The sequence below is a fragment of the Sus scrofa genome, chromosome 10 (assembly GCF_000003025.6).
Source record: "Sus scrofa isolate TJ Tabasco breed Duroc chromosome 10, Sscrofa11.1, whole genome shotgun sequence".
Classification (NCBI taxonomy): Eukaryota; Metazoa; Chordata; class Mammalia; order Artiodactyla; family Suidae; genus Sus; species Sus scrofa.
In genome coordinates, this window is record NC_010452.4 from 65,094,765 (window position 1) to 65,118,286 (window position 23,522).

Below are 23,522 nucleotides of genomic sequence, written 5' to 3' on the forward strand. Positions count from 1 at the left end.
ATTTCCTCCTGTAAAACTGGCACCTTATTGTAAAATATAAGTCAGGGGAGTTCCCACTGTGGCTCAGCAGGTTAAGAAACAGTATCCATGAGGCTGTGGGTCTGATCCCTGGCCTCGCTCAGGGGGTGAAGGACCCGGCACTGCTGCAAGCTGCGGCGTAAGCCCCAGACGTGGCTCACACAGGCCGGCAGCTGCAGCTCTGATTCGACCCAGGAACTTCCACATGAGTCAGGTGCAGCCGGAAAAAGCAAAAAACAAACAAACAAACAAAAAAATACACACACACACATATAGTCAGAATTCTTTTCGTGTCATTAGAGTGCACCTAATCTAGTCTAACATTTACTCAATAAGGCATTTACTAAGCACCTATGGTTCCGAGACAAATATAAACTGCATGTAAATTGCATAATAACAGTATACAGGGTCCTTGACCTCACAGACGTCTCAGGAACTTAGGGGTCTAGCTGGCGATTTCACACATCACCACAGCATTTTTAAACTCTTGTGAACTGCTGTGAAATGCCAGTGAAGTAGTTAACACCTTACCGACATACAGCAAGACATGCGCTACTTCCCTGAAAGGGCTCAACCCAGAATCCTCAAGTAAATGAGGCAGGGGGGCCAGACAGTGGAACAAAACAAGGTTTAGAATTTATAAAGTTTAATATTTTTCCCATGTCAGATAAACATTATAACTGTTTCTGGGGCACCTCGATAGAAACCAGAAGTTTTGAAGTCAAGGGGCCTGGGTGAAATCCTGCTATTTTCTAGCTGGGGAATTCAGTCGCACCAAAACCTCTGAAGACCTACCCCTCGTTCGGTGCCACGTTTCCCGCAGAAACACACCCATGCTGACAAGTCTATCAGGAAAGCGCTCACCGCACAGAAGAGAAGTTGACTCACACACACACAACAGACAAGTGTCAGACGACACAGGGCCACTGCCCTGAACCTCCCTCCTCGAATTGGTGACAGTGGTTCCCAAACGTGATAAACACATACGCCACCCCCATCCCGGTATTTCGCACGCCTGGGGAAGGCCTGAGTTGGATTCTGCAATGAGATGCAGGGCGGGGAAGGGAGCCCGTCCGGCTTACATGAACAGGCAGTGGCAGCAGAGGCAGGAAACTGCTGGGCACGTGAAGGGGAGGAAGAAAGGCAAGCTGCCAGAAGCAGAACTTGCGTGTAGGAATGTCAGCGGACGGGGCTTGAGTCCCCTAACAGCAGCAGGGACACGGCCCACACTGCAGGCTGGGAGCGGGTCTGGGAGCAGGCTGGTGACATGACAGAAAGTGGGACGAAGGACCATTATGTGATGATGTATGTGCGACGTGCTTGGGAAGAAACAAAGTCTGGAGACAAGCAGGAGGGTCAGAGCAGCAGCCCGGGCACGAGGCGACAAAGGGCACTGAAGACGCTACCACAAAAGCCTGGAACAAGGGGCGCCAGGAGGAACACGGCGACACCGTGGGCCCAGTGACAGACTGGACAAGTCAGATCACGGCTGGAATCGTGGCGACACGCTTCCTACACGTGAGAGTGGAGACGCCCCGTGTCTTCCTGGGCCTCTTTCACCCCACGGCGCTAAGATGGGATTGTCACGGGAAACCCACACATCAGGAAGAAGGCTCAAACTGTGGCAACAGGATGGCAAGTGACAGTAGCAATATTTACACAGGGACACACACACTAGAGATGTGGAGGGCAGACGTACCCCGAGTCCCTCGCTTTGCTCTGGGTCTAGGATAGAGACCGTGGTTGGGGTCTCTGTTTGTCCATCTTTGACCGAAGGGCTGGGTCACAGCCAAGTGACTCCGCGCCAAATGTTGGCAGTCGATGGCCGTAAGATGCTTCCGCTTAAACCGTCTCACTGTTTTGCACCAGCAGGCAGAAGAAACGGGACACGTGTTAGTTATCACCAATTCTCAAGCTGGCCAGCAAATTAATTTTCAGGAATACAGTGACTACAGCCCACCTTCTCCAGCCCTTCTCCTCTCCTATTTTCCCAATTTTCAGTCATGTCGATTTCTTAGCATAGTTCCCTTCAGATTTGAGAGGAAATCCCAAGATCATAAAATAACCTATCACACTTTCTAGAAGCCCTGACAATGACACACTCATTCAAAAAGAAGGTACCCCTCACTAACAGATAAACTGAAAGCTGGCATCTTTTCCTTGACTTTAGCCAGGCCATTTATGGTCCCATAATGACCATGACTATTTTCAGAGTTGGCTACAGCTTTTCAAAAATAAACTCATTCCTTATATACCAGCTTTCCCCAAGTCACAGAAGCAGACCACACTGACCAATGCGGAGTCACTGCAGAGTCCCTGTGTGCCTCCCGCCCCCCACCCCCACCCCATGCACCTGCCCAGCCCCCAGGGCATCTGGCAGGAGGAAGAGGGTGGGAACAGGGCCCCCAAACAGAAGAGAACCAAGTCTGCTTTTCAGCATCTTCAGAGGAGGAAATTTCATATTCTCCCTCAGCAACACACTATAGCAGCAGGTGTACCTAGAATTCCATCTCAAGAGTATTGAAATAGTTTATAGTAGTCGTTTTCTGCCAGGTCATTCTTTTTCATATTTAACTGAGACTCTCTATGTTGCTGCATCTTACTGCATGTAAGCTCTACCTACCTCCTATGGCATTAAATAGGCTAGTTACACGACTGTAAAACAGTACAGTTACACTTTATAGAAGGAAAAAAAAGAGAGAGAGAGAGAGGACAAGAATCGATACAACCAGAGAATTAAAGCGATCCTTTACAGGAGATGATCAGCAGAGAAACCAGTTTCTTCCAGCACCGTGTTTTCACAGGTCCTAAAAATACTCGAGTAAACGGGAGTATCAACGGCCAGACTCTCACCCAGCACATCCTACAGCCCTGAAGGGTCGAAAACCAAGACACTACTGGGTCTTCCTGGAACTCATATTCCTAATCAGGAGCCCCCCCCCTCGGCCCTTAGCTTCTTCAGAAACGATTCTTCCAGGTTTCAGTCTATTCTTTCAAGGTTTAACAGGAGTTTTTTTAAAACATTATTTCTACACACAAAAATCGTTCTACAGGTCCCTCTAAAAGGATGCTGGAGACCTTTTAACTTCCTGAATTCAGAGTTAAGATGCAGCAGTATTACTGCTAAGCCACAGAGCAGTATTTAAAAATATGCTCAGCTGGGTAAAAGCAAACACACAACACGTCTAGTGAAGAGACAGTGGAACTGACGGGGGGTGGGATGGGGGGATGACAAAAAAAGGGGTGTGATCCCTCAGCTGACCACACAGCAACCAGAGGACCCCCAGTCCCTTAGCTTCTCTAAGACTGAGAAGTGTTATAATAATTGAGAAAATACACCCCAAAATGTTAAATTATAAAAACGCTATACAAATATCCCCATCCGCTTATTCTCTTGAACAAAGCTTAGAAGTGACTGATTTGCATAAAACACTGAAATAACTTTCCAATTATAAAGATGTCACCTAGGGGTCCCCTTTTGGCTCCGTGGGCTATAGATCTGGCGTGGCCACTGCAGCTGCTCGGGTTGCGGCTGTGGCTCAGGTTTGATCCCTGGGCCCAGGAACCTCTACATGCCAAGGGTGCGGCCAAAAATAAAAAAAAAAATAAAAGATGTCACCTAATGACAAGACATGAAGTCCATCAGCAGTGCAAGGACAACCCGCTCTGTATTACTGGAAATAGCTTTTCAAAAGCCAAGTAATATGTCTTAATTACTTCTTATGAACAGAAAATACCCTTCACTGTAATGATTTTATCAGTTTCACTCCTCTGCTGCTGGACACATTCCTCTACACTAAACACCAAATCTTGGAGTTCCTACAGTGGCTCAGTGGGTTAAGAACCGGATCCGGTGTTGCTGCGGCTGTGGTGTAGGCCGGCCGTTGCAGCTCCGATGCAACCCCTAGACTGGGAACTTCCATGTGCCATAGGTGCAGCCCTAAAAAGAAAAAGACAATAAATTAAAAAATAAAAACCAAGTCTTATTCATATGGGGGGGGCAGAAAAAGAACGTGTGGTTTTTCTATTTTAAAAATATAATAGGAGTTCTCGTCGTGGCGCAGTGGTTAACGAATCCGACTAGGAACCACGAGGTTGCAGGTTCGATCCCTGCCCTTGCTCAGTGGGTTGAGGATCTGGCGTTGCCGTGAGCTGTGGTGTAGGTTGCAGACGCGGCTCGGATCCCGCGTTGCTGTGGCTCTGGCGTAGGCCGGTGGCTACGGCTCCGATTAGACCCCTAGCCTGGGAACCTCCATATGCTATGAGAGCGGCCCTAGAAAAGACAAAAAGACCAAATAAATAAATAAATATATAATAAATGTGAAAATTTCCTATATTGAAAAAAACAAGCTTAATGTCTGATTCTTCTCTTTGATGAGACATAAAAATTTACCTCTTCTGCTCAAAACCCTTGCTGTTACAAAGCCAACCACCTCAATGCTGTTTTGTCTGAATGGGGCCCTCTGGGCAGACTGGCAGAAGAGATACGGAAGCCTACAAAGAGCCTCGCACAACAGAGTGGGACCAAGAATTCGGATCCACGGGTCTGGACTGGCGGGTCCCCAGGGCGGGCTCTAAGATTTTGGATTTCGGTGCCGTGGGGGGTGGAGGGCGGGGAGCCCTGGGACAGCTACACTGACGAATGCCACCCTGAATTCAGACGCTCCAAACACGCCTGGCTCAGCTACGGGGGCGGCGGCGGAATTCCGGCTGAGAAACCCGCTAACCCTGTGGCGCCCCGAGGTGTGGCTGACCTCCGCTTTCTCATCAGACACCCCAGTTGTTTCCGAGCTGGCCGCACGATTCTAGAATTAGAACTGGACACAGCTGCAAAGAGTTCCCAACAGAGCACGTCCTACTTAAAAAGGGGGCAAGGTCTGCTGCCAAGCTGCCCTGAAGAGGAAGCGTTCAGATGAGGCCGCAAGGACCGCGACTAATGGTGTCAAACCCTCCAACTCATGAGAGCAGATGGGGGAGGGGGGTGGTTTGCTTCCAGAGTTCTAGTTCTTTCCAGAGTATTCCTGCAAGGGGCCCCAGGCCTGCCACCGTCGCTGTCCACGCACAGTGGCCCCGGGGCCCTGACTGCCACCTGCGAGGCAGGGCTAGCACTTGAACTACGTCCCTGACTTGGGCAAGAGGTGGGCCCCTGGGCCGCTTCTCCAGAGATGAGGGCGGTGGCTCACTGCCCGGCAGGCGCTTACACCAGAGGCTGGGTGAGGTGCTGGGAGTGGGAGCAGGCGGGCTGATCGCCAGCAGCCTGGGTTCCCTTCTCACCGCGAGGAGCTAAGCTGCCACACGGGGTCCCCACCAGGGTCACGCAGGTCAAGGCAGCCAGAACGGCTGAGAGCATCTCGCGCCGCCCACGTGGAGGCTGCCGAAGCCCATCGGCTGAAATGTGGGATGGGCACGTGGCCCACACCAGGCTGCTGGGCTCCTGAAAGGCTGCCGACGTCTTCACAGCATCGGCGTGCTTGTGAGCTGAGTGTGAAACACTCGAGCCTTCCATCTTGTGAGTGGGGTTAAACCAGCGGGTCGACTACAACGTGATCAAAATAGAGACGCTCCAGTGCCCCCTCTCCTTCTCAGCCCCCAAACCAAAGGATGCCCTGCCCTCCTGCAGGGGGGCCCCTGTCATTCAAGCCGCTCCCGCCTCTTCAAGGCGCAAAGCCAAGGGATCCGTGATGAACGCGGGTAATAGGATGGCAGCAGAGGGCACTCACTCACGGGCCCTCCAAACTCTGCCAGGCCCAGAGACGCCCAGCTGAACTGTCTCCAGGCCCTGGGCGGGGAGGGGGACGCGGCCTCCCGAAGATTCTACCACAGTGACTGACAGAGCATGTCACCCACACACACCCCATGTCAGGACAGAACACTGGGCAAGTGGGCAAACCATCTTGCCAAACAGAGGTGTGCCCCTTCCTCCGCTTTTTCGGGGATGGCTCTCACAGCACATCCCCCGGACCCCCCTCAGGAGACCACAGGCCCGGCAGGTTCAGCGTCCCCCCTCTGCCTCTGTGGATCTGTCCTGCCCGCCCCCACCTGCACCCGCACCCGCTGGACCGCGTCACTAAACCTTCACGAAAGGACCAGCCCGAAAGGCCAGCTGCTTCCAGAAAGCACTGAGCCCGACACGACTTTGCTAACAGACATTCCAACGAGCGGGGCATGCGGAGCACGGGCTGTGGCTCCCCAATTCTGTTGTAATCTGCCTGCCTCATGTTCTCATCTGCCTGGATGCAAGACAATTTATAAAATACGTTGCACAAATCGGGATGGGGCGCTCTGGGTTTTGCAGGAAGGACCGCCGGTCCCCTTCCTCCTGGGTACACGGCGGGTGCACGCCTCCCCCACGTGCGGGTGGCTGGATGCCACCCGCAAGTGGGGCCTGGGAGCGCTGTGTGCCTCCAGGCCTGGGCCAGCAACACCCCTCCTACCTCTTCCTTTGGCCTCTGGGCCCCGACCAGGTCTGGGGAAGCGGAAGGTCACCCCCAGGAACTCCAAGAGGCCACATTCAAAAAGGAGGACCCTCCAGCGGGCTGGGTCCTTGCATTACTGCTTTAAAGAGCACCGCTCCTCCCCCACCACACACACACTCCCCAACACCTGCCATCACCCGAGACTGGTATGGGATTGAAAAGCGAGCTTGGGAGTTCTTGCTGTGGCTCAGTGGTTAACAAATCCAACTGGGAACCATAAGGTTGCGGGTTCGATCCCCCTGGCCTTGCTCAGTGGGTGAAGGATCTGGCGTTGCCATGAGCTGGGGTGTAGGCCACAGACACAGCTTGGATCCCGCATTGCTATGGCTGTGGTGAGGCCGGCGGCTACAGCTCCGATTCGACCCCTAGCCTGGGAACCTCCATATGCTGCGGGTGCAGCCCTAAAAAGACCAAAAAAAAAAAAAGAGAGAGAGAGAAAGAAAGGCGAGCTTGGACAGTGACAGGATGACCACAGTGTGGGTCTGTTTGTCGCAGTGGCCACACCCACCCAAACCATTCCAGCTGTGGCATCATTTGAAACGGATGCCAAGTCACTTCCGATCTTCCTCTACCTTTACTCATCGGAATTAGACCAAAACGTCCTCCGCAATCTATCGGTTACAGACCTAAACGGGCAAGACGAAGATCGTACGTGCCTACAACTCCTGGACGGAAAGATCATTAAACAATCACTTTTAAAAAGCCAAGATAACGCTCCAGTGCCAGGTGCTTGAGAGCAGAAAGCGCTCATAACCACACCTGCCGTGGGGGTTCCCACTGTGGTGTACGGGGATCGGCGGCATCTCTGCAGGGCCGGGGTGCGGGTTTGATCCCTGGGCCAGGCACAGTGGGTTCAAAGACCCAGAGATGCCGTTGCCTCAGCTGCAACGTGGGTCACAATTGCAGCTTCGGCTCTGATCCCTGGCTGAGAACTCCATATGCTGCGGGGCGGCCAAAAAAGAAAAGAAAAAAGAGAGAGAGAACCACCGTGGGCAGTTTTGTTGCTGACCTAGAAAAACCGAGCCTCCTCTGGTAAGTTCCCCACAAGCCTCCCCCTCTTCTCTGAGGAGCTCTGCACAGATCACCAAGTGCACCCCCCCGGCCCCGTTTCCTGCGACAGCAGAGGTGTGTGGCAGCACTGTGCAGTAGTAATGCCACCCTGTACGTCTCTGAGATACCTGCAACAGTTATTGGTACAGCTGTATGTATGTTCACGTTTTATTTATTTATTTTGTCTTTTTAGGGTGGCACCCGAGGCATACGGAGGTTCCCAGGCGAGGGGTCCAATCGGAGCTGTAGCTGCGGGTCTACACCACAACCACAGCAACTCGGGATCCGAGCCGCATCTGAGACCTACACCACAGCTTGCAGCAATGCCAGATCTTTAACCCAGTGAGTGAGGCCAGGGATCGAGCCCTCGTCCTCATGCATACAAATCGGGTTCGTTCACCCCTGAGCCACGACGGGAACTCCAGTTTAGCTGTACGTTTAATACGAGTCATAGACGTACAAGTTAGTATCGTTGCTAAAGTTTTATTACCTTTTTTTTTTTTGCTTTTTAGGGTTACACCCGTGGCACATGGAGGTTCCCAGGCTGGGGGTTGATTGGAGCTGTAGCTGCCGGCCTATGCCACAGCCCCAGCAATGCCAGATCCCAGCCACATCTGCAACCTACACCACAGCTCACGGCAATGCCAGATCTTTAACCCACCAAGTGAAGCCAGGGATTGAACCCACAACCCCAGGGTTCCTAGTCAGATTCGCCGCTGAGCCATGACGGGAACTCCAACATATTCTTAATAACTGTTTAAATGTGTATTACTCTGTCTTCACTCCTAGACTGAGAGCCTTACAGCTCAGTGGGAGGAAGGAGCAGGGCGCTCACGCAGCCCCAGGGCCCAACACACACTGGCCCCAAAACATTAACAGAATGAAGGAAGGAAGGAAATGAATAAGTGCCCAACCCCAGCGCTTCCCCCTGAAGAAGGTGAAGTCGTTGTCTTCGGCTTTGAAATCCTACACTGTCTTATAGCTCCGACAGGCTTCATGGCTTTTCAAGTTCTTTCCCAGAGTTCCTGGTGTGGCTCAGCGGTAATGAACCCGACTAGTATCTGCAGGACACAGGTTCGATCCCTGGCCTTGCTCACTGGGTTAAGGATCCGGCGTTGCCCTGAGCTGTGGTGTAGGTCGCAGACGGCTCGGATCTGGTGTTGCTGTGGCTGTGACGTAGGCCAGCAGCTGCAGCTCTGATTCAACCCCTAGCCTGGGAACCTCTGTATGCTGCAGGTACAGCCTTAAAAATCAAAAAAAAAAAAAAAAAAAAAAAAAAAGAAACCCAAAAAACACAAATCAGGAGTTCCCGTTGTGGCGCAGGGGTTAACGGATCTGACTAGGAACCATGAGGTTGCGGGTTCGATCCCTGCCCTTGCTCAGTGGGTTGGAGACCCGGCGTTGGCATGAGCTGTGGTGTAGCTCGGATTCTGCGTTACTGTGGCTCTGGCGTAGGCCGGTGGCTACAGCTCCTATTCGACCCCTAGCCTGGGAACCTCCATATGCCACTGGAGCAGCCCTAGAAAAGACAAAAAACAAAACAAACAAACAAAAAAAACCAAATCAAGTTCTTTCCCATATTCTCATTTGATCCGTGCACAACTGTGCCCAGGCCACAATTAAACCGGGGCTTTGGGAAGACTTGCTTTAAGTCACAACATAGTTTGGAGGTGAGGGAACGTGGGTCTTCTGATTCCTAAAGTCCAGAGCTCTTTTTAAGGTACTATTCTCCCTTTCACATCCAGAAAAATTCAAAGTAGCTTCTAAAATCCTTGGGTTATGGAGTTCCCGTTGTGGTGCAGAGGAACTGAATCTGACTAGTATCTATGACGACTCGGGTTTGACCCCTGGCTTTGCTCAGTGAGTGGGTCAGGGATCCGGCATTGCCATGAGCTGTGGTGTAGGTCGCAGCCACGGCACGGATCCCGCATTGCTGGGGCTGTGGCGTAGACCAGCAGCTACAGCTGATTTGACCTCTAGCCTGGGAACTTCCATATGCCACAGGGGCAGTCCTAAAAAAAAGCAAATGAAATAAAATCCCTGGGTTTAATGTCTCTGTCCCTTTTTAAACATCACTGAGGAACATCCCAACCAAAGATGTACAGCAAGTGTTTAGAAAGCGCAAGTAAATGGAAAATACCACCAAGTCCTGTGCACTCAGGATGGAAGAACCTGCAAATATTTCACACCCATGAGCTCCACATGAAGCAAACTGCGAAAGGAGACACAAGGTGCCAGCTCCCCGAGGACTCGTCTCCACGGCCCACTTCCCCATAAACCAAAGACCGAGGCTGCCAGGCTCAACCTCACTCAGGTCCGCGCATACCCTCGGGCCCCTGCCCCCTCTCCTGGAACGGCATTCACTCAGGACGGACAGGGCTTCCGACGTGTGCTTCTCACAAGGAAAAGAAGGAACAGGGAAAGGAAGGAAGAGCAAGACGACGATCACGACTCACAAACCACGATCTAGTCCCGCAAGCACTTCCACGTGTCTGTGACGGGCCAGACCCACTATGCGCAGCTCGAGAGCGTCTCCTCTTGGTCCCTTCGGGTGTCAAATGCTCCATGAGATCCCGCGCACCCGGAAATGAATGATGTCACTTGCCGGGAAGGCAGGTCTCACAACAAACACCAACTGTGAGACACGAGGCACTTTAAGTGCGACACAAACTCGCCTGTGAACACGCTGTGGGCGTAGAGAAAAGTGAACAGTTGGATGAAAAGGGCTTTATGAGGAGTTCAGCCTCACAAGAGGAGCAGGGTTCCAGAGAAACTCTACGTGCAAAACCAAGGAGAAATGCACAGCACTGTTGTGGGGGAAGCCAGGTTCATGAGAACAAGAGGCTTGCAGACTGGGGACAAGGATGTCAAAAGAATTTGGAAGCACAAAGGTCCCTAAAGAAAAGGAATACATTTATAAGCTAAGGCATTTAGACTTTATCAGAGAGGGGATTCAGAGAACCACACAGCCTTTTTAAGCGGGTTCAATGCCAAATCAAATGTACATGGTAGGACAGGACCTTTGGAGACTGACGATGAGCAGCCAGGCAGATTGTCAGGAAAACAAGGCGGGAGGTCTCAGGTCAGTGGCAGCACAAACAGGGAGAAGGGGAAAGTGAAGAGCAACAAGTCTTCTCTGGAGTTTCTGATGTGGCTCAGCGGGTTAAGCACTCAACGTTGTCTCTAGGAGGACGCAGGTTCAGTCCCTGGCCTGGCTCAGTGGGTTAAGGATCTGGCTGTGGTGTAGGCCCAGCTGCAGCTCTGATTAGACCCTTGGCCTGGGAACTTCCATATGCCACGTGTGTGGCTGTAAAAAGAAATTAAAAAAAAACAAACAAACAAACAAACAAAAAACCTTCTTTAACTGGAGAGACTGAAAGAGAGAGAAGAGCACAGGTGACGGACAATTCCAGCCAGAACTCAGTGATAAAGTTATTAACCACAGTGAGTAAAGGAGAAATCACTTCTTTCGAGCGTGAAGGTGAAGTTTTCAGTTTTGAAAATGGCTGGTTGTTTTAAAATCATCTCTAGGAGTTCCCGTTGTGGTGCAAGGGAAACAAATCCAACTAGGAACCATGAGGTTTCGGGTTCTATCCCTGGCCTTGCTCAGTGGGTTAAAGATCTGGCGTTGCCGTGAGCTGAGGTGTAGGTCGCAGATGCAGCTCGGATCCCCCGTTGCTGTGGCTGTGGTGTAGGCTGGCAGCTGCAGCTCCAATGAGACCCCTCACCTGCCAACCTCCATATGCCGCAGGAAGCGGCCCTAGAAAAGGCAAAAAGACACAAAAAATAAATAAAATCATCTATAGAATAATTTTAAATTCAAGTTCCAGGAGGTACTCTGAAATATGAGGCTAGTCCTGAAAACACATGCGCGTGACAGCTGGAGACCTGAGAGCTGAGGTGCTCTGATGAGATGCTCTGTGAGCAGGTGATTCCACAGGCAGATAGGCAAAGACACTCCACACTCACTCTTCAAATAAAAACCAGCCTAGGAAGGACAGAGGCAGAGGATAAGCAGAGAAAGAGAATGACGATGACCAATCTGAAATTAGACTTCCGAGAGCAATGTCAATAGTTTCATGTTCACACACACACACAGGCCACAAAACCTATCAAATGATCACGGCACCGACGACCAGGGCTGAATGCTACGGAACCAAAGAACACAACACGAGAAAAAGGAACGAGGACAGCCAAGTGGCAAATCACAATGCCAACGATGGCCACGTGGGCAGTGAGTCACTAAAGGGCACACTGCAAATCCCACACGCCTGCACAACAAGGATGAGCGGAGCAACTGGGAAACCAGTTAAGACCCCAGAAGAGCTGCATCCATGAGCTCACTGTCAAGATTTGCCCCTCCTACACCAAGCTTTTGCTCTGGAGAATCACAGGGGCTGTGGACAGATTCACATACCTTATCATTTAGTTGTCTAAAAACACTCGGTCCCATTGTGCAAACGTGCACCGATTTTGTTCTTTAAAATACGGAAACATGGAGCCCCCGCCGAGGCTCAGGGGAAACGAATCTGACTAGGAACCATGAAGTTGCGGGTTCAATCCTTGGCCTCACTCAGTGGGTTAAGGATCTGGCGTTGCTGTGAACTGTGGTATAAGTTGCAGATTCGGCTTGGATCTGGTATGGCCATAGCTGTGATGTAGGCCAAAAGCTGTAGCTCCGATTAGACCCCTAGCCTGGAAGTGTCCATATGTCGTGGATGTGGCCCTAAAAAGACAGAAAAATAAATAAGCTTAAGGAAACTAGAGGCATAAGGGAAGAGATACCAGGGTCATTAGCAAGTGGGGGGTGGGGTGTTGAGCAGCAACAATTGCGAAACTACCATATACCTCAACCTCCATTTGCACCAACACAGACAACTGCAGTTAAGAACAATGCTTGGCCTGTCCTAAAACTTGATGCAGTTCAAAGCACTTTTCTGCCTTCCTGTTTTTGAAGCGGCAAGATACAATGGAACAGCAACTTTGGCAAAGCTGATACTGGACCTGGTCCTGTCTCCATAACTATCCATATTATTCAGTCCACCAAATTCAAACGCAACCTGCTCTTTAGTAAAACGGGGTTGTTTTCGTACCAGAGGTCTTTTTTCTCTCTTGAGCAGCGCACCACGCACCAGCAGACACTCACTGGGTGCTACCATCTTTCCTTCCAGAGGCCTTTCTTTATACCACCTCTGGGAAAAAGCTAACCTCTTTAACCTGTTTAGGCTTCGCTGCCGCAGCTACCCCCCCCCCCCAATCATGGTGCCTTATAGGGTTGTTTGTGAACTGGGTGATTAATGTAAAGTGCTTTGTAAACCAGAGTGCAATACCATACGTGAAGCATAATTGTTTCCAGGCCTGGCAAATAGTAGCTGCTCCCATTTTATCTCCAAAGCAACTGAAAACACCCGGAGGGTTGAATGACTAGCACCCAGTAAGATCAGGTAAAAACTCAACAGCTACCCTCAGCTCTCCCATCAACCCACACAGCAGGCTCAGATCTTAATGTACCCTCCACCAGCTCAAGGCCCTTTCACATCGCCTTAATTTTCTCAATGTTCAGGTAAGGGGAAAGGAAGACTGCAAAAAAAAAGGAAGCAAAAGGATACAATAAAATGACTCGCCCAAGGTCAAAACAGCAACGCAGAAGGAAAGGAAATGCTAGCTGGCCAGCAGCGGAGGCCACGTCCCCCGTGACTCCCACAGCCCCGAGCAGCGCCGCACCCCTGCGTCCCGTGAGCCCCTGGACCTCCCCCGCGTGCGCGCCCCACTGCGCCCCTGCACCTCACCGGCAGTCTGCCCGCGCCCCTCCACGCCCCCCGCGGGCAGCTCCATGCCCCAAGGCCAGACCCCGCTAAGGACCCCCAAAGGTTCAGCGTCCACACGGCTTGGCCCCACCCGCGCACCCTGCCACGTCGGCGGCCTCACGCACTATGGCGCTCTGCAACGGGGCTCCTGCCGCCGCCGCCGGGCCAGAGCCCCCCAGGCGTCCCAGTCTCAGCGTCCCCCGGGCAGCGCGAGCCCGAGCAGGCCGCGGACTTCCTCCGCCAGCTCCGCCCCCGCCGCAGCCCCGCGAAGAGCCCGCCGCCGGCGCTGACGGACTGTGCTCCGGACCAATCGAAACGCGTGTGCGGAAGGGGCGCGCTGACAGACTGCCCCAGCGACCAATCGGAACGCGCACTTGCAATAGGGGCGGCTACCGCAAGCGGGCCCCGCCCCGTCCGTGCTTCCTCTAGGGCGGAAGAAACGAGTGGAAACTTTCCCAGAGTTCCTCTGAGCTCCGGGACCCGCGGAAGGGCCGCGTCGGGCGGGGCGGGACTGTGGGCGGAGCGGGGCTGGGGGCGGGAACGTGCGGGCTCCACCCCGTCCCCCGGGGGCCCGCGCTGCCAGGTGATCCCGACTGGCGGCGGCGTCCGCACTCAGACGCTTAGAACCTACCCCGGCCTGCCCCGCTTTCGGGACCCACATTGGTGCGGCCTCCGCGCAGGCCTCTCCGGTCTCCCGGCGGCGGGGTGAACTCGGGCTCAGGGCGGGCGTCCCTCCCGGCAGACGCTGCCGCCACTACCTAGCGTTTTGCTCCGGGGCGAAACCAGGGCGTGCGGCAGGCTCCGAGCGTGCGTTCGCGCGAGCCCGCACGCGTGGTCCGTGGGAGGCAGCGTCCCGGGGGCGGGCCAGGCCGGGGAGGGGGCCGGGATCTGGGCGGGGCCGGGGGAGGGGCCCCGGGGCGAGGGCGGGGCATCCGGAAGAGTGTCCCGGGGAGGGGCGGGGCTGGAGGAGGGTCCTCCGGGCCGTCCCGGCCCGTAGAGGATCTCGGGCCATGGCGGCGTCTGTGGACCCGCGGCGGTTGTACCGGCTGGTGCACGAAGGCCAGCTGTGCGCCCTGCGGGAGGAGCTGCGGGCAGCAGGCCGCGCCGACTGCGCGGGGCCGGCTGGGGACACCCTCCTGCACTGCGCCGCGCGCCACGGCCACCTGGACGTCCTGACCTATCTGGTCGAGGCTTGGGACATGGACATCGAAGCCACCAACCGAGACTACAAGCGGCCGCTGCACGAGGCGGCCTCCATGGGCCACCGGGACTGCGTGCGATACCTGCTGGGCCGGGGAGCAGCGGTCGACTGCCTGAAGAAGGCCGACTGGTAGGTGGCGGGACTTTCGGAGAGACCCGCACCCTTCCCTGCAGGATCGTGAATTCCCACTCCGTCCACACTGTAGTTCCTCAACCTTCCCCTATAGAGAAGAATGACCTACAGCGAACCTTGTCGCTGCCCTTGTGGGGACTGTTGCAGTCTTCTGTTCCAAACTGCCTCCCGTTGCAAAGCACAGGACAGTACAGATGAACAGGTAGAGACAGTCAGTCTACGAATTGTTTGTCCCGCGTGTAGATCGCATGAGCCCCAGGATGCGATGTTCTTCTGGGAACATTTAGCTAAATGATGACTTCACCGATGACATTTTTTTTTTTATTTTGAAATTTGTAGTTCACAGAAAGTTGCAAAGAAAGCTTCTGGAAGTCCCATGCTCCCTTCCCCCAGCTTCCCCCAAAGTTCACATCTTAGAGCCACAGCAGGAAAACAAAAGGAAGAAAGTGACATTGCTACAATCCCTGGACTTCCTCAGAGTTCATCAGTTATCCTTACACTGGAGCACGTGTGGTGCTCTGATTTTTATCACATGTGTAGCCTGGCATGACCACCTCACAGCCGTGAGAGTAACCATCGCACCAAGCAGTCGTGTTGTGTTAGATCCACACTGTTTTCAGTACTCACTGGGTCGGTCTAGCCCCTTAGAGGTTATGAACATCTGATGATTCAAACATGTGAAGCTCCTGCCCTCAAGGGATTCCTGCTCTGATGTAAACAAGAAACATCAGACAGCCATATGGCTAAATAAAGGGCACCTTGCCCACTGGTGAGGGGAGAGGCCTGGGATGTTTGGAGGTTTGCTCTTTGGCTGCGACGAAGCCCAAGACTGATTTTCTTGAGCTGCTAGTGAATTGGTCTCAAGAGTGGAGGCACATTACCTCTTAGACTTCTCAGATCAGTTCTGTGGGTAAGGAAACCGTCTCCCCATACAACCATTCAGAGGGCAAGTTTCAGGAGTTCCCATCACAGCTCAGCGGTAACCAACCCACCCAGTAACCATGAGTTACTGGGTTCGATCCCTGGGCTTGGTCGTTGGGTATTGGCCGGCAGCTGCAGCTCCGATTGGACCCCTAGCCTGGGAACTTCCATGTGCCGCAGGTACAACCCTAAAAGCGGAAAAAAAAAAGGCAAGTTTCATTCGATTTTGCATTTCGGAAGTGCAGTCACAGACATGTTTGCCCACTCTTACCTTGCTGGCCCAGGAACTTCCACATGCTGTGGGAAATAAATCTTCGGGGAGTTCCCATTGTGGCTCAGGGATAATGAATCCTAGCCTGAGAACTTCCATATGCCTCAGATAAGGCCCTAAAAAGACCAAAAAGAAAATCTTCCTTTAAAAAACCTAGTTCAGGAGTTCCCGTCATGGCTTAGAGGAAATGATCTGACTCGCATCCATGAGGACACAGGTTCAATCCCTGGCCTCGTTCAGTGGGTTGAGGATCCAGCGTTGCTAGGAGCTGTGGTGTAGGTCACAGACACGGCTCGGACCCTGTGTTGCTGTGGCCGTGGTATAAGCCGGCAGCTGTTGCTCCAATTAGACCCCTAGCCTGGGAGCCTCCATATGCTGCTGGTGTGGCCGTAAAAAGACAAAAAAAAAAAAAACAAAAAACAAACAAACAAAAAAAACCAACCTCATTTAGAAGCAGCTTTGCCTCCTCGCTCTCGCCTTTCCCCTCCTGGAGGTGCACTGACATCAGGATCTTTCTCCCCTTGTTACCTCTCCAGGGTCCTCGCGGCCAGCAGAGAAGCTGCCAGCCAAGGCTGTTTTCCTGCTTCCCAGACCCCAACATCCTCCAGCTCCTCTCTGTGCCGAGGACGTGCATTTTTCTGAGGACCTGGTCCCGGGCTTCCAGCATCTTGGCTGCCGCCTCCCCATTTGACCACTTGTCCCTTTTGGCCTTAGGACTCCTCTGATGATGGCTTGCACCAGGAGGAACCTCGAGGTGGTCCAGGACCTCGTGGAGCACGGCGCCAATCCGCTCCTGAAGAACAAAGACGGCTGGAACAGTTTCCACATCGCCAGCCGGGAGGGCGACCCTCGGATCCTCCAGTACCTGCTCACCGTTTGCCCGGCTGCCTGGAAGACAGAGAGCAAGGTCGGGAGAACCCCGCTGCACACGGCAGGTGTGGCCCCCGAGCCGTACAGGGTGCAGGCGTGGGTGGGCACGCAGCAGAGCAGAGGGCCTGGGGAAGACGGGGCAGGCAGTGAGAGCAGCTTTGGGGTGTTCTGGCAAATTCGTAGTCAGTAAGGCTGATGTCACCTGGCCCTCAGCATGTTCTTCTTTCTTTTATTTATTTATTTATTTTTTTTGGCCGCACCACTGCAGCGACAGTCCTGGGTCCTTAACCTGTAAGGCCACCAGGGCACTCCTCTCCTTTCTTATTTTGGGTGACTTTTCACACGTATCTGTCGTCTGCTCCCCAGTTAGTTGGGTGGTAGCCTGGTTCTCTTCCTTACCAGGTCCTTGACCTTGGGCCGGAAACTAGGTCTCCTGAGCAGGTTTCCTCGGCCACAGAATGACGACGACGACGATGCCTGTGACTCGGAGTCGCAGGTTTAAGGGGCACGTTAAGTCCCTCAGCACCGTGCTGAGAGCCCTGAGCATCTCCATGTGGTCATCGTTCAAAGCAGGAGGGACCGTTTCCCTGCCTCCTCAGCAGCACCGCCCAGGGTGCGTCCGTTTGAACAAGCGTAGGTGTTTAGGATTGAATCCCGGGCCTCAGCGGGTGCAGCTTCTCTAATGATAATGTCGAATGTAACGCCGGGCCACCGTTTTCATTGTTTGGCGTAATTCTCCTTAACTCTGAATTATCTCGTCATAAAATATCTTCAATTAGCTAAAAGCGAAAACGGGGGGAGTTCCTGTGTGACCAAGTGGTAACGAACCCGACTAGCATCCATGAGGATGTGGGTTCGATCCCTGGCCCCGCGCTTAGTAGGTCACGGACGTGGCTTGGATCTGGCATGCTGTGGCTGTGACTGTGGCCAGCAGCTGCAGCTCCTATTCAACCCCTACTCTGGAAACTGTCATATGCTTCGGGTGTAGCCATAAAAAGACCAAAAAAGAAAAAAAAAAAAAAAAAGCTAAAAACGGGGTGCAGGGTGGTGTGAGATGCATTGGGCAGCAAGCAGCCCAAGAGCCCAAATCTAGACATAAGGGCATAAGCCTTAGCCTTGAAGGTGGTGCGTTGAATTAGAATACAGGACTTGTAGTTTTTCTGGAATTGAGGCCTGTGACATGACGATGAGGAGGCAGACACACAGTTCTGGCCACAGCGGGCAGGACCCAGGAATCCTTTTTAAAACTTTGCACGTGAGGGGAAAAACTCTTCGCTCATCAGCTGGTTGACGAGCCCCCGCTCCTGTGGAGAAACCACTGGCATCCAGCCGTTCACGCAGCATAGCGGGGCGCGGACAGTGGAAACCCTTCCTGTGGAGAAGGGGCACTTTTAGCGGGAGAATTGAATTCTTGGTTATCGTGCCATGGAGTACTGTTAAAGTGTTTTCCATTTCCTAGGCAAACCCTGGCCCTGGGGTTCTTGGCACAAAAGTGAGGAGATAGGTTTAGTATTGAAAATGTGCCGTGAAAGTCTCCTAACAACCAGATAATCAAGTGTCAGCCGGAAAACATCACTTTTTTATCATTCGCCCAACTAAATGTGTAATTTGGGGGTAGCAGCAACTTGCCTGATTTCACACTCCTTCCCAGAAGTCCCAGGTCCAAGGATGAGCAGAGAGAGGGGCCAGGAGGGAAGAAGCATTTTTTTTTTTTAAGCTTTTGTTTGTTTTTCGGCTGCCGCAAGCAGTAGCTTGATGTGGGATCTGTTTCCACACCAGAAATTGAACCTGGGCCACAGCAGTGAAAGTGCTGCATCCTAACCCCTAGGCCACCAGGGAACTCCCAAGAAGCATTTTTATTTATACACTAAAAAGCTCTTGGAGTTTCCGTCATGGGGCAGTGGTTAACGAATTGGACTAGGAACCATGAGGTTGCAGGTTCAATCCCTGGCCTTGCTCAGTGGGTTAAGGATCTGGCGTTGCCGTGAGCTGTGGTGTAGGCTGCAGACTTGCCTGGGATCCCACGATGCTGTGGCTCTGGCGAAGGCCGGCACTTACAGCTCCGATTCGACCCCTAGCCTGGGAACCTCCATATGCTGCGGGAGTGGCCCTAGAAAAGGCAAAAAGACTAAATAAATAAATAAAAAAAAAATGAATAAAAAGCTCTAATTCTCAACTCTCTTCTCCCAGCAATGCACGGCTGTTTAGAGGCAGTAAAGTTGCTTCTTCAGAGGTAAGAACAAAACAACAAACTGAGGGGAAAATTTGCTAATTGCGATGGAGAGTTAATATCGATGCTACATAAAGAGCTCGGACAGATTGTTCAGGAAGAACCTAAGGTACCGAGAGAGAACTGAACAAAGGACACAAGCCCCGGTAAAGAAGGGAGAACGGGAGTTCCCACTGTGGCACAACAGGTTTGGTGGCGTCTCCAGAGCACTGGGATGCAGGCCCGATCCCTGGCCCAGCCCAGTGGGTTAAAGGAGCTGTGGGTCGCGACTGCAGCTGATCCCTGGCCTGGGGACGCCATGTGCTGCGGGGCACCCCCCACCCTCTGCCACCAAAAAAAAAAGAAGGTAAAACAAAGATAGCAATCAAACCTAGGGGGAAATTATCCTTTTATCTGTTCAACAAATAATCATGTATTCATTCAGCACTCCCTGTACCAGGTGCAGGGGCTACAACAGAAACAGGATAATGTGGTCCCCACCCCGACCCCATGGAGCTCACAGGGAAGGGGAGACACACACTCCAGGTCCTGTGAGTCTGAGGAGTGTCACGTGGAATCGCAGGCTCCCGACAGCAGCACACGACTCAGCCTGGGACTGAGGCATCTCCACCTCAGTGACACTTAAGCTGTGACCTGGGAGTTCTCGTTGTGGTGCAGCAGAAATGATTCTGACTAGGAACCAGGAGGCTGCAGGTTCGATTCCTGGCCTTGCTCAGGGGGTTAAGGATCTGGCTTTGCCATGAGCTGTGATGTAGGTCAAAGACACGGCTCGGCTCCTGTGTTGCTGAGCTGTGGTGTAGGCCGGCACCCACAGCTCCAATTAGACCCCTAGCCCAGGAACCCCCATATGCTGCAAGTGCAGCTCTAAAAAAGTGGGGGGAAAAAAAAAAGCTATGACCTGAAGGAGGCTCAAAGTGGGAGGCAGGGTCGTGGGGGAGTCTAGGCAGAGATGACGGTACCTGGCAATGCTCAGAGCTGGGGAAAAGCGTGTAGTGCATGAAGCACCCAAAAGGAGAGCAGGACATCCTGTGTCCTGAGAATGAGGGGGAGGCTGCAGAGAAAGGGTGAGTCAGGTCACCTGGGACCCTGGACAGCACGTGAAGAGTTTCAGATCCTCTGAGTGTGTGAGGTGCCACTGAATAGTAAGAGATGTGCATTTTTCCAAGATCTTCTATTGCGACACAGAATGGATTGGAGGGGAAGCTTGGGTGCTGTGAACGAAGTTGGGAGGCTGGTGTAATTAAACAGGAGACCTGGGTGACTGGACCAAGCTGACTGGGGAGTTCCCGTTGTGGCGCAGCAGAAACAAATCGACTAGGAACCATGACGTTGCAGGTTCAGTCCCTGGCCTCACTCAGTGGATTAAGGAGCCAGCGTTGCTGTGGCTGTGGTGTAGGTCAGCAGCTGCAGCTCCGATTCAACCCCTAGCCTGGGAACCTCCATATTGCTGCAGGTGTGGCCCTAAACAGCAAAAAAAAAAGCAGCATCAGCAGCAGCTGACTAGAGGCGTGAAAGAAGGGTTTGGAGATTCTTAAGAAGAATCACCAGATCTCAGTGAATAATTTGACAAAGGGAACGAGGGAGAAGGAGCGGTGTAGGGTCACGTCCAGGTTTGTCACTGAAGCAGCTGGTGTAGTTGATGATACGGAAGAGCGGCTGGTTTGGGGGAGAAGATGGCAATTTCACCTTCAGACACGCTGAGTCACATGTACCTGTGAGACCCTCAAGCAAAAGTGCCGGGCGGGCATTTAGACACAGAAGCCCAGAGGCGACATGGAAGTGGGCCTTGTCGACGTGGAAGTGACAGGGAATCCACAGGATGGAGGAGGTTGCCTAGGAGATGATAAAGGAAGAGAAGGCCTGGGAAGCATCGCTCACGTCGGGCCGCGTGCTGTGCAGTGGAACAGGCTTGGTTGTCTGCAAAGTCGTAAATACTCCTTCATTCAGCAAACACATTCTAAGCACCTTCTGTGTGTTAGGTGCTGCACGATAAGCGATAAACACCATCCGTTCCCTAATAGCCTGTAGGTTAGTGAGGAAGCCGAGCATAGACACACCATCCCAGACATGTCCTACCACCACAAACTAAAGATGCTGCAAAGGATGAGTACGAGGCTGTGCGGGAGCAGGGGTCGAACTGCAGATCTGGGAGAGAAGACGGGCCTCTGTGAGGTCACCAGGAAGCTGCAATTTGAAAGGGAGTTGGCGTTGGCCAAGTGGATGGTCCCCATGCCAAGGGGACCAGCAAGGGCAAAGGCAGCAAAGATCTGGGCAGCCCGAGGAGCAGGAGAAGGTGGGACAGGCAGGGGTAGAGCAGAGAAGGGGAGACAGGCAGGACCGTGAGGAAGGTGGGAACCACAGCAGGGAGGACCCATTAGAAGGGAGGCCAGGTGGGACTGTGAAGAGGGTAGGATAGGGAAGGTAGGACCACAAAGAAGGTAGGAACAGAAGAAGGGAGGACAGGTGGGGCCGTGAGGAAGGTAGGAACCACAGCAGGGAGGACCCAGGAGAAGGGGGGACAGGTAGGCGGTGGGACCAGGGGGTGGGGGCCGAGGAGCCTGGAAACGTAAGTGGGTCACCTGGTGGGACCGCTGAGGGTCCGGTGAGGTGGTAGGTTTTGTCCCTGGTGGTTGGGAAGTCGTTAAAGGTTTTGCCCAGGAGCCGCTGGGCCTGGATTACTGTAGCGATGAGAGTGCCCTTCCCTGCTGATTGGGTCTCTAGGGCTGGAGATGGAGGTGGAGGGAAGAACTCGGCTTCGTTTAATACTTGGGGGTAGAGTTGGGAGATTGCGGCAGTAGGTTGGCTGCAGAGAGGACTTCGGGGCTCTGCGTGAGAAGCAGGGGAGAGCGGCCCCCAACACGGGTGGAGAAGGTCAGCGGAGCAGGGCTGCTGGGGGGCCAGACAGCGGGGTGGGGAGAGAGGGCGAGCACCCAGGTCCTCACGGGGCGTCCGAGGCTCGTCGCCTGCAGGTGTCGAGAGCCCGCTATCCGCTGGCTTTGAACGGTGGCTTTTCTCAGCTGCTCTTTGGGGTTTGGGCTCCAGGTGCCAGTATGAAGCGGACTGCAGAGACAAGTGTGGCCTCACACCCTTCATGGACGCGATTCAGTGTGGCCACCTCGGCGTGGCCAGGCTGCTCCTCGAAAAACACAAGGTATAGATGCGGTTTGGTTTTCCTCCTTTAGCCGTTCCTCCACGTTTCGAATCATAGGGTATACAGGAAGCATAGTTATTCAGATCATGAGCTCAAGTCTGGGCTCTGCCACAGTCCCCTCCGCCACCCCCCCCGCCACCACGGGGTCCCCTTTACCTCTTCATGCATCTGTGTCTCCACTTGTTAAGCAGAGACAAGTTCAACTTCTTCAGAAGGTTACCATAAGGATTAAATGAATAATGTAGGGAGTTTGCTTGTGGCTCAGCCGGTTAAGGATCCACCGCTGTCAGGGTTCAGTCCCCAACCTGACAACTTCCACATGCCACGGGTGCAGCCAAAGTAATAATAGGAACAATAATGTCATGTACATAAGCAGCAAAGGAAGGCTTCAGGAAACAGGAGCTGTGTCACAGCAATGACAGCCACAGACGCTCCCCAGGGGCTGTGCTTTTGGCACTGTGGCCTGCAGCGTTGAATCGTAACCCTTCTTTGGGTTGGAGCAAGCATTCCTTGAGAATCTGGCAAAAGCCAGGTATCTGCCCCGGAAATGTCTGTCGACAACTGAGTTTTGCCAGAGTGTCGGAAGGTTGTGGACCCGGCTTTCTCTGCTCCTGATTTTGTTCCCCTCTCTCCCGACCTACCAGGCTCAGGTTTCCTCGGAGGACTCTCTGGGGGCCCAGGCTCTGCACCGGGCAGCGGTCACTGGGCAGGATGAAGCCATCCGATTCTTGGTCTCTGAGCTTGGCGTTGACGTGGATGTGAAGGCGACCTCCGCCTGCTCGTCGGCCCTTCACTACGCAGCCAAGGTTTGTGTCCCTCCAGAACGGGCTCCTGCTTCCTGAGGCTTGCCTGACCTCCTTGGTGAATCACCCTGTCGTCGTGGCTCTTTTGCTCCATCTCTGTGGAAGAAAGATGTTGCCCATGACGTGCTCTTGAAATGTTCATGATTCTGGAGTTCCCGTCGTGGCACAGTGGTTAACGAATTCGACTAGGAACCGTGAGGTTGCGGGTTCAGTCCCTGCCCTTGCTCAGTGGGTTAACGATCCAGCGTTGCCGTGAGCTGTGGTGTAGGTCGCAGAGGTGGCTTGGATCCCGCGTTGCTGTGGCTCTGTCGTAGGCTGGCAGCTACAGCTCCGATTAGACCCCTAGCCTGGGAATCTCCATATGCCTCGGGAGCGGCCCAAGAAATGGCAAAAAGACCAAAAAAAAAAAAAAAAAAAGAAATGTTCATGATTCTGAAGCCCTGTGTCCCTTTAAATAGAAATTTGTCTTTCTTTGCTTCTTGGTAAAAACTGAGAAAAGCCCTTTACTCCATGTAATGCCTGGGTTCTGTGTTCCCTCCTGCTTTTTTTTTTTTTTTTTCTTTTTTTTTTAGGGGTAATGTTATTTGAAGCC

The 23,522-nt window shown here is 53.1% G+C and overlaps 2 protein-coding genes across 7 annotated transcripts in view; one reads left to right on the top strand and one right to left on the bottom strand.

The window, feature by feature from the left end:
• The window catches only part of FBXO18 (F-box protein, helicase, 18), a 48,262-nt gene extending 34,051 nt beyond the window's left edge, over positions 1 to 14,211 (bottom strand). The window contains exons 1-2 of one of the 5 annotated variants that reach the window (XM_013980327.2): positions 13,983 to 14,091; positions 1,718 to 1,873 (exon numbers count right to left, since the gene is read on the bottom strand). Coding sequence is in view for 1 of the 5 variants with exons in the window: in XM_021065037.1 (XP_020920696.1) it covers positions 1,718 to 1,873; position 13,477 (157 nt within the window). In the remaining 4 variants the exon portion in view is untranslated. Of the gene's footprint in view, positions 1 to 1,717; positions 1,874 to 13,450; positions 13,612 to 13,982 lie in introns of those variants that run through there. The other 4 variants (XM_021065037.1, XM_021065038.1, XM_021065040.1 and 1 more) reach the window with 4 other exon arrangements.
• The window catches only part of ANKRD16 (ankyrin repeat domain 16), a 40,374-nt gene continuing 31,130 nt past the window's right edge, over positions 14,279 to 23,522 (top strand). The window contains exons 1-5 of one of the 2 annotated variants that reach the window (XM_005668213.3): positions 14,279 to 14,681; positions 16,591 to 16,811; positions 18,937 to 18,979; positions 22,019 to 22,127; positions 22,772 to 22,933. In XM_005668213.3, coding sequence (XP_005668270.1) covers positions 14,362 to 14,681; positions 16,591 to 16,811; positions 18,937 to 18,979; positions 22,019 to 22,127; positions 22,772 to 22,933 — 855 coding nt within the window. In that variant the 5' untranslated portion in view covers positions 14,279 to 14,361. The remainder of the gene's footprint in view (positions 14,682 to 16,590; positions 16,812 to 18,936; positions 18,980 to 22,018; positions 22,128 to 22,771; positions 22,934 to 23,522) is intronic. The other variant, XM_003357778.4, reaches the window with a different exon arrangement.